The 10,636-nt window shown below is 54.1% G+C and overlaps 1 protein-coding gene across 1 annotated transcript; it reads right to left on the minus strand.

Moving 5' to 3' along the window:
* Positions 1–1,771: 1,771 nt before the first annotated feature.
* Positions 1,772–7,526, minus strand: CPNE6 (copine 6; the record flags this gene model as incomplete). Its single annotated transcript, XM_084767497.1, is given in 20 exon segments — positions 1,772–1,867; positions 1,870–1,894; positions 1,896–1,945; positions 2,136–2,208; positions 2,210–2,271; positions 2,274–2,376; positions 2,532–2,630; positions 2,632–2,666; positions 3,298–3,349; positions 3,433–3,487; positions 3,556–3,689; positions 3,927–4,010; positions 4,823–4,909; positions 5,132–5,236; positions 5,589–5,678; positions 5,773–5,856; positions 6,032–6,106; positions 6,268–6,342; positions 6,806–6,985; positions 7,359–7,526. Coding segments are annotated over 20 exon segments (1,695 nt in total). The 3' UTR covers positions 1,772–1,808.
* Positions 7,527–10,636: the final 3,110 nt, after the last annotated feature.

Raw genomic sequence — 10,636 nt, forward strand, 5'->3', positions numbered from 1 at the left:
CAGCTCTTCTTCCTTTGCTATGTTGTTTTTTTTCTTTTCTACTGTGTAGCCCAGGGTGGGGTCAGACCCAGGATCCTCCTGCCTTTTCTTTTTTCTTTCTTTTCCTTTTTTTTTTTTTAAATCCGAGACAAGATTTCTCTGTGTAATAACCTTTGCTGTCCTCGACTTACTGTGTAGACCAGGCTGGCCTCGAACTCACAGAGATCTGCCTGCCTCTGCCTCTGCCTCTGCCTCTGCTTCCGGATTGCTGGCATTAAAAGTGCGCACCACCACGCCCAGGGTTTTTTTTTTTTTTGAGACAGGGTCTCACTGTGTGGAACTAGCTGCCCCTGGAACTCGCTTTGTAGACCAAGCTGGCTTTGAACTCCTAGTGATCCACCTGCCTCTCTCCGCCTTGTGGGCTGAGATTATAGCTATGTGCCACCACACCCCCAGCCGTGCTTTCACTTTCCCAGCGCAGGGATTACAGGCATGTGGCACGACATCTGTGCTTCCCTCACTCTGCATTTCACTTGTGTCCTCTTCTGTCCTTTGGATCTTCAATGCAGACCCACGGATTCCCTTGCATCCCTTTCTCACTTGCATGGTGCACGGGGCACAGAAACTAATCTCAGACACTTAATGCCCACACACCAGGCCACACTACACATATACGAGGGCTCAAGGTGGCACATCTGGACCCAAGGGCCAGCCCTTAAGTGAAGGGTTTGTGTTGTAGTGTGCAGCGGCTAAGCAGCTCCAGCTCTGGCTCTAGTCTGACCTTAGAGTGTTAAAATCAAGCCTTACGTGATTTGCCAGAAAAAAACGGAGAAATAGTAATACGACTTGCTATCACAATACACATGTTTAAAGAGGCCAAGTGTGCCGCGTGCTAATGAACAGTCCTTGCTGCTGCTGCTGACTCGGTGGTGAGAGTCCCCAGGTGGACTTCCTGAGACCTCAGGCTGCTCTCAGGGAGGGAGGGTCAGGAGGGAGGGTCAGGTGCGTGGACACTCACCCAGAAAGATCAGGCCTCCCAGACCTCAGCTTGTCCTTTCTGTGTTCCTAAGTCATCAGCAGGCCTGCTGTGTTCCTTCCCTTTCCCCCACAATCCCTTGCTGACCTGCCCCACAGCTGTGTGGGGGCTGAGGTTCAGCCCCTGGGGTACTCAGCGGGGTTTCCTCTGGAGACAGCTTTAAGAAGGCATCAGCCTGCCCTCCCGACAGCCCCTCATTACCCTCCCCCATCTCCTGCAATTAACACTCAGGGTATTCAGACCCCCTGGGCTCAGGAGGTGAGGGTAGGGGCTCCTTAGATCCCCCTGGCACACAGTTGGGGTAAGGCTGCAGGGACATCAGCCTGCTTGGCAAGCTCTGCCTCAGATCTGACCTCCATTTTCTATGGTGAGTGTGTACGTGGAAATGGCTGTCCAATAGGCACCTGAGGCATGCTGGGTAGAGGCTGGAGTGCTAGGGATCAGTTCCCTTTATTAACAGCCATAAAATCGCAATCACTGAAGGGAGTTATTGAGGGTCCACAGAGTTGAGGGGTATGGGGCTTGGAGAGATAGAAACAGGGCCCACCACTCACTTCCAGGACCCACAGGGCACCACTGGCCCAAGAGGCAGAGACACTGGTCACTGGAGTCACAAGGGTCAGCACAGGCACCTGAGAGGAGCAGGATAGAGAAAACAAAACCAAAAAAGAAAAAAAAAATTAAGAAGGGTTGTTCAGAAGCTCCACTCTGAACCCCTTTTGTATTTACCCCGCTGGTCCCCCCCAGAACTCACTGAGAGACTGAAGGAGCGTTGGGTTATATTGAGAGGCAGTCATGGGCTAGGGCTGGGGGTCACAGCCGGCGTGGAGGGTCTGGGGGCTCCTGGACTGATCCTTGGCTGGCGTAGTACTCAACCACCCTGCCTTGGCACCTCTGCCAGGACACACTTAGCTAGCGCAGAGGGGCGGCCTGGGGAGGGAAGGAGACTGGTTAGGAGCAGGAGAGCGGGGCCACTGGGTCAAATGAGCAAGCGGCCGGCTGAGGCTTCAGAGTTGGCACGCTGGATGCTAGTGACCTTCGAAGGACATCCAGGGGACGACGAAGACAGATTTGGGGGAAGGGCACAAATTGTTGAGAAGCCTTTCGCTGTAGTGAATACTCACGTCCTTGAAGTCCCTGAAGGGGCACAACTGGACAATGTCTCGGGCTGCGGGCACCCCTTTTGGGCAACGGCAGAGGACCGTCGTCTCCATCCAGCAGCCGCATGTCAGAGAAGTCGGCGTTGCCCACGCCACGATAATGATGGACATGGGCAGGCGGGAGGCTCGCACAATGGCTGCCCGGGTCTCAGCCATGTCACTCACCACGCCGTCAGTGAGCACCAGCAGTACTGAGTACTTCTAAGGGCAAGCAGAGGGGGGTGGAGGCGGGCATGGGTTGCTTCTGTATGATAGGGCACTGACCCTCTTTCTAAACCCACACCCTGACCCTGGCATCTTCTGTGGCCACACAGGGCATTCTTTTTTTTTTTTTTTTGTCTGTTTTGCCTCCTCACCGTGGCTTGGCCAGTGCTCTGCTCCCGCTGGGCTGGCTCAGCCACACGGTTGATGATGGGGGCCACATTAGTAGGGCCATAGAGCTGGATCTGAGGCAAGCCAACGGCGGTAGGAGGCTATGACCCCTGAGATTTCTGTGGGCAAAGAAAAGAGATGAGGCTGGCAGAAGTCGGCCAAGAACACTCCAGTCACAGCAGAGTGGTAATTGGTAATTTCTGTTCTAGGCCTGATGGCTCCCAGCCTCTCACTAAGCAGAGAGAAGAAGAGAGAGAGAGAGAGAGAGAGAGAGAGAGAGAGAGAGAGAGAAGAGAAGAGACAGACAGACAGAGACAGAGAGAGACAGAGAGACAGAGACAGAGAGAGAGAGACAGACACACACACACACACATAGAGAGAGAGAGAGAAAGAGAGAGAGAGAGAGAGAGACAGACAGACAGACAGACAGACACAGAGAGAGACAGAGAGACAGAGAGAGAGACAGACAGACACACACACACACACACACACACACAGAGAGAGAGAGAGAGAGAGAGAGGAGAGAGAGAGAGAGAGAGAGAGAGAGAGAGAGAGAGTCAGATGGCCCCTGGGGATGGGGGTTTGGGGGAGTAAGTGAGCAGATGCTGGGTCACAGTGTTCAGACTCTTCTCTAATGAAGGAAGGGGGGGGGGACGGGGGCGGGACAGGGAGCTGGGTGCACGGAAGTGGAGTCTGTGGTCCTGTGGTCCTGTTGTAGTGGTGCAGGTTGGTGGGCCGCTCTCAGCTTACCTTCACACTCTGGATTTTCTGGGTCAAAGTTGATGGCAAAGTCATGGGACACCTGTAAGATTAAGGCGAGAGCGCTGAACGGGTGTCTCCTCCACATCTCCCTTGCCAGCTTCCTGACTCTTGTACCCAGCCTACCTCAAAGTTCGGGGGGATTCGAGCTCCGAAGCCAAAAGCTGGGAACCGCTTATCACTGGAGAGAAGAAAAGACGGTGGAACTTGTGGGCAGACCGCCCTTCCTGACCTACGCCCCGCCCCTACCTGTCATAGTCCTGGCAGATGCCTCCCACGGTGCGCAGGGCCTGCAGGTAGTGATTGGGCTGTCGGGGGCTGAGGCAGTGCAGGGATTGGCTGCTCCTTGGGTCCCCATTGGAGGCAGTGAAATCAATGGCCACCTGGGTGAAGGTGGGAAAGGGACACGCAGCCATGAGAACCTACTGACAGACTAGGCCAGAGAGTATGTTGAAAGGACCAGATGCTCATAGTTGAGTGGGGATGTTGGATGCCAAGGTTCGCGGGATGCCCAATTAAGGATAGTGAGCCTCTGGCTTCCTTCAGTTTGCACAGGCTCAGCCCCTCCCTCTTGCTTGTGCCATCTCCCGGGGGGGCGGGGGGACGGCGGGGATCTTTACCGTGAAGCTGATCTGGCAGCCACCCATGATGTAATCCAGGAAGGTATGTATCTTTTCACCTGGGAGAGGGGCAGGGGTAATGAGCTGAGTGACAGGGTTGGTCCATTCAGGTGGAAGCTTTGGCAAGACTGGGAAAGTGGGGGGTGCGGGGGTGGGGGTGGGGGTGGGGGTGGGGTGGGGACTAGAGCCTTAAAGGTTGCAGCTGAGGATGGGGTGGAGCAAGAGTTCCACAGTTCCCAGAGCAGGTCTTCAAACAAGGGAAGGACGCATGGACAGACAGACGGCACACACACAGAACTAAATAACTGTAAAAAAATAAATGGCTGGAGAGATGGCTCAGTGGGCAAAGGTACTTGTTGCCTGAAGACGTGGGTTTGGTCCCTGGTACCCACCTGGAGGACTGGCTCCCGAAAGTTGTTCTCTGACCCCCGCAAGTGATCTGTAGCACTGATGTGTCCTCACAAGCAAACCCCCAACAAATAAGGGTAAATTTAAAAAAATATTTTATGTGCACTGATGTTTTGCCTGTATGGATGTCTCTGTGGAGGGTGTCAGAGCTTGGAGTAATGGACAGTTGTGAGCTGATATGTGGGTGCTGGGAGTTGAGCCCAGGACCTCTGAAGAGCAGTCAGTGCTCTTAACCACTGAGCTGTCTCTCCAGCCTTATAAGTGTAAAAAATGTAAAACTTAAAAAGCAAGGAAGGAGCACTCAGGGAGGCAGAGGCAGGCGAATCTCTGAGTTCGAGGCCAGCCTGGTTTACAAAGCAAGTACAGACAGCCAGGGCTACACAGAAAAACCGTTTCCAAAAAAACCAAACCAAACCAAAGCAACCCAACCAACCGAACCAAACAAAAAGCGAGGAAGGCCGGATCTGAGGTTGTGAACTGTGTCTTACTGTGCACTGGGCCAGCACTACCATCCCCGAGCTCTTGTAATTCTTCTTCTTGTCCCGGTACTTGGGGTTGATACAATCCCATTGCATCTAGACCCGCCCCAACACAGAATCAGATGTCCATCAAATAGACCTTCCTGCCCCATTCCTGCTGACGCTCCCCGGGCAAGACCCTTAGACCCCGTCCTTCTGCCAAGCCTGGACATTTCCCACCCTGTCTGTCTCCAGTCACCTCGTGTGATGTGTTTGGCATCCCCCCCCCTCAGGATTTCCCCCAGGGTCCTGGGCTTTAGGATGGGGGGTCTCTGGCACCTCCTGCCCAGGGCTTGCTGTCCCTTCCTGCATTTCCTGGAATGTGCTGGTGAACTCGCCGATGAAGTCATGTCTCCCGCTGGAGTCATAGTCATACACCAGGAACTGAAAGGAGACGGAGGAGGCGGGGCCAAGGTTAGGGATGCTCTCTGTGTAGTGGCTCCAAAGGTGTCCTGCCCTGGGGCAGTACAGACCTCACAATGTCATAGCCCAGATAGAAGTCCTTAACCTACACAGAAGCCTCCTGCTACACTTCACTCTTTAGCTCCCTCTGGGAGGGAGCTGGCCTCAGTACCTCTGTGGGAAGCTTGACACTGAGCTGTGAACTGGTATTTATCCCGAGACTAGTGCTTATCACACCAGGGAGATGGAGGAGGCTAGCTGTACCCAGGGGTGGGGAGGGGTGGGGGTGGGGGAAGGTCTCAGACAGCAGACTTGATGCGCCAAGGGGCTCTACCTTGAGAGGACGGTGGATGTCACAGCTGCATAGAGAGTGCAGGGACAGGCGGAATGGCTCCCAGCAGGGGTTCAGGTTGTTTTTCACCACCTTGGAGAGGCATGAGGAACCTTGTCACCGCCTGTCTAGGTTTCTTTCCTATGATCTGTCCACCTTCCTTCCTCCCCTTGCCCTGTGCACCAACCTCAGTCCTCCAGACCAACTGGTCACTCTGGTCTCCGTTGGTCTTATAGATCTCCATGAAAGGATCAGACTTGCTGAACAGGTCCTGCAGATGCAGGGCAAAGAGCTCGTGAGCCTGGTGAGGTCCTCGAGGAGAGGCGGGGGTGGGGTGGGGAGTAACACCCAGAAGAGAGTTGGCCTAGGACCCCGGGGTCTGTCTCGAGTGGGAAGCCTATGTTTCTCTAAGGGAGCATGGATGGCTGGACTCTGGGGGTCCCAACCTTATTGTCCAGCTTGTGGGCTCTGAAGGTAAGTTGTACATAGTCATTGGTCCCTGATACCTCCTCAGCCACAATCTGTAAAGGGGACACAGTGTTAGGAACTTTCTCCCCACCAGAAGGGCTACCATATACGCATCCTATACATGAAAGTGGTCGTAAGCACAGCATCACAGTGGATGTCCACCCCGGGGGACACCGAGCCTTGGCGTAACAGTGAGCACAGCCACTTCGCCTACCGTGATAGTGGACTTGCCCGCAGTCTTTCCATTCTTCAGCAGTAACGGTTTAGTCACCTTGGTTTGTGACACAATCTAGAGACAGAGGCAGAGGGGAGTCTGTCTGTAATGCGTGACTATCTGCCCCAGCCAAGGGTATGGGGATGGAAAAACAAATGCCCACAGAGTGTCCATAAGGTTGGTTCTCTCACTGGGCTAGAGTGCAATTCTAGCCCAATGTCTACAGCAGCCTGAAGAGAGAGAGATGCTGAGGAGGGGAGTGTAGTTCAGTGGTAGAGTACCTCCTTGGCTGTGGGTTCAATTCCCCGGCATCAAATACAACAACAGTAATGATAACAAAAGAAGTATTCTAAGTACACCTGCCCCGACTTTGGAAGGGAAAGGAGGTTAAGTATCTTGTCCAAGGATGCACATCCCATGCATGGGAGAGAGGGCTCAAGGCCAGAGCTAGCCCCAGAGCTCCTTTCCCTCAGTTTGGCTTCCAGAGGCAGAAGCTGATGGTAAGGCAGAGAACATAGGGACAGAGTGCAATGCCGACCTGGCCCAAGGTGCACTCTGTGGAACCAAGGAAGGTGTCGCTGCTGGGGCTGGTGGCTCCATCCTCAGCGTCGAACACGTGGAACTGCAAAGGCTGCTTCTCTTCAAAGAAGTATTCAACGGCCAGCACCCGGGAGAAGACGGGGTTTGAACTGGAGCGAAGCACCTCCGTGCGCTCCACCTGCAGTGAGGAGGCATGAGGACCTTCTGGGGACTGGTCCCTGTCCTGTACTTCCCTGGCTACATTTTTTCCCCTATAAATTAGTTTCTTTCTTTCTTAGCTGACTTCAGAATTTGGGGTACTGCTGGACCACTAGACCTCAGCCCTCTGGGACTCTGAAGATCTGACTAAGATAGTTTAAGCTTATAATGCTGGCATTATTTATGTTTAAGGTTATCCGTGTGGCTGGAGAAGGTCCTTTAGGATGCTCACATCTCCTCCCCCATCCCCCGCAGTGAGGCTTCCACTGTCCCTTCCTCCCCCTCCCTCCTTCTTAGGTTCAACAAAGGTTCATCGAGGAACCCCCCCCCGGCCCCCACCAAGCTGCCCTCACCTCCACCCACTGGTCATCAGAGTACAGCTTGAGCAGCACGCAGGGGTGCGGCTTTGTGAGTGTGTCTCGGTCCAGGAGGCCATGACAGGACACCCGCAGCTCTACTCGAGAGGCTCCCAGGGTCATGGCTGGGGGCTCGGGCACCCATCCTATCTCAGGGTCTGACATGACGCTGTGGGGACAGAACAGTCAACTTGGACAAAGACAGGAGGAGTTTGTCTCTTGGGATGGGGGGGGGTCCTGGACCCACCCGTTGCTCTTTATCCTGAGGTCCTGGGTGGGTGGGTGGGGGGCGTCCTAAGGGCAGTCCACTTCCCCCGCCCTCTATTTGACTTCTCTGGAGCTCTGAGCAGCTGAGAACAGGAGCCCAAAGCCCTGTGCTTCTGTCACTCCGCCAGTCTGGGTGTCATGGATGGGGCTGGAAAAGACTGGAGGGATGATGGGATAGAAGATAGAAGTGGGTTCCTGGCAGTCTCGGCTCCTGGGCCATCGATTGATTTTTTTTTTTTTTTTTTTTTTTTTTTTTTTTGCTTACTGCTGTCTCAGCACCTTCTGCTATTTCCCGACTGGTACATGAGCCAGTGCTGCACTCAGTCTTGGCACTGGGGCACTGAACTGGGGCAAGGGGATGGGCAGAGGATGGAGAGGCCCCTGGAGGTCTGGAGAGAACGGGCCTCAGGGAAGGAGTCTGCAGTAGACGGGAGGAGATAGGTTGTCAGCGGATGGTTCTGTGCCAAACTGTCCCCGTTGTCTTAGTATCCCCCACTCACTGGCTGGCTGATGGGAAGGAGAGGTGGTGGGCTTGGGGGGTGAGAGCCTGGGACCAGGGCTCTGTCATGAGTTTTTCAGGCGCCTGACAAGCCTTCCCCACCTCCCCTGTTCTCACACTTCTTGGCAACACAGGCACTGTCTCTTAGCGACAGGGTTTTGGGGGAGCCATGGCCCCCACCATGCTGCCTGTGGGATGCATGCGCACCACCGTCCCCCCCCCCCCCCCAGAAGAGTCACCAAGCCTCAGGCAGCAGCAGACAGTGGTATGCTGGCCCCAGTTCACGGCTGGTCAGCCCATCCAGATCTCAGGGTGAAGTTGTCTGAACCATGCCATGCTTCCTGAGTGAGTGTCCACGGGTGTACCTGAGTGCCCCACCCTCTGTCTGTCCCCCTCTGTCCTGTGTCCATCTCCAGGAGGGTGTGACAGTCCTGTGTCTCTGTCAGAACCGGGACCATTTCCTGGCTGGATACCAGCCTGGCGATGACATATCTTTATAGATACATGAGGGAGGGTCTGGATTGGGGTTCCCGCTGCCTCCCAGCCACAAGTCTCTCAGTTAATGTGGAGCCCATGAGGTAGGCAGAGGTGGAGAGGGGGATCAGGTAGGGTTGGCAGGTGACTTCTCTGAAATCTAGAGGAGATGTTGTTATGGAGACTGGGCCAGAGAAGGCAGGACTCAGGCTGGAGTAGGGAGGAAGGGTGGGCTCACCTGGGCTCTTAGTTGGGGCTCTCCTCTCTCCAGCTCTCTGGCCCTGCCCCTGACTTCCTTGCTGCTCCAGCCGCTGGCGCTGGCTCCGGCTCCGGCTCTGCTGCTATTTATGGGGCCTGGATGGGGAGGAGGGGGGCCGTAGCTCCAGCTCCCCCCCCCCCTGCACAGACTGGTTGGGAGGGAGGAGAGGGGAGGGGCAGGGACACTGCCTGGGAGGGAGCCTCAGAGCTAGGGAGGAGGGCGGGCTGGGGGCAGCCCCGAGGCAGGACCCCCACAGACACAGTGACACACATCTCCTTCACATCACACCCACACCCAGCATCACAGAGACACACACATCGCAGTGGTACATGAGCACACACACATCCACACAGAGGGAGGATGGCAACACGCACTCACCCACGACTCACAGGCTCACACATATCTTGACACGCACAGGCGCCGGTACATAAACTCACAGTGACACCATGACGGTTATAGCCCCAGCGATGCGCAGTGGGAGACACTCTCATAGCACTTTCAACGGTATTACACTTGTTAAGGATATTTGTAGCCACACATAAGAGAACACTAGGCTGTACTTGTGGCATACACACAAACACCTACTCTCACTAACCTGGGGTACAACAGACTGTTGTATCCACACACTCCTTAAAAACCATCACGTACCCCACACTGAACCTCTTGGAAATGACGTCCAGTGTCAGAGTTACCCTTTTGTAGGGAGGTACAGAATGTGAAGATGACTGCACCACACAGCCTCTTGTTCTGTTCATACGGCCCTGGCAGGAAGGGTTGCACACTTAGAGCATTTGCTGCAAAGCCTGACGCTAATTGACATGATGTACTCAGTAGTCCACCCCCAGATCCAACCCTTATGGCCACATCCTCCTGGGAATGGCCGGGCTGGGCACAAAGCTTAAGGAAACAGGAGTTAGTCGTTCTCAGCGAGGTTAGGGGAAGTGAGCAGTTTTGGGAACTGCTATAAGCCACATGGGGAGACATTTGGGCGTCGTGATTGGAGGAGCACTCAAACACGTTCACAGGGACACTTCAACCTCTGGCTCTTAAGCTGCTTATTTACTAAGGTGGAATCCATTTTTGTTGTTGTTTTTGCTTTTTGAGACAGGGTTTCTCTGTGTAGCCTTGGTTGTCCTGGATTCCTTTCATAGACCAGGCTGGCCTCGAACTGATGGAAATACACTTGTCTCTGCCTCCCAGAGTGCTGGGATTACAGGCATGCCTGACTAGAAGCCATTTTTTTTAAACCACCCAAGCCAGAGATTGGGCCAGGAACTGGGACTAGTCAGGTGATTAAGACATAGCTCCTGTCCCTGAGGAGGCAGATGCATATGAAAATAAAGGGATCCACACAGAGATGTTTAAGAAGATAGTAGGAAATGCAGTTGAGCATGACATGCAAAATTAGACTCAGGGTGAAATGGAGACGTAGCGAGGGAAGCAAGGTCCAGCCTGCACGAGTGGGAAGGCATCAGGAAAGGTCTTGAGGGTTGGAGGAACTTCCTGGCTTTTAAGACAATATTTGTTAGGACATATCAGAAATGGTTAACATAAGTGTTGGTTTTTTTCTTTTTATGCTGTAGAGATCTGTTCACTATAAGCCACTCTACTGCTGAGGTTTTTGATTATTAAGACTATCCACAGGCGGGCTGGGGAAATGGCTCAGGAGTTAGGAGTACTGGTTGCTCTTCCCAAGGACCTGGGTTCAATTCCCAGCACCCTACATGGCTGCTCACAGCCACTTGTAACTCTGGTACCAGGAAACCCAATGCCTTT

This window comes from Acomys minous (assembly GCF_964271855.1).
Source record: "Acomys minous genome assembly, chromosome: 18".
NCBI classification, from domain to species: domain Eukaryota; kingdom Metazoa; phylum Chordata; class Mammalia; order Rodentia; family Muridae; genus Acomys; species Acomys minous.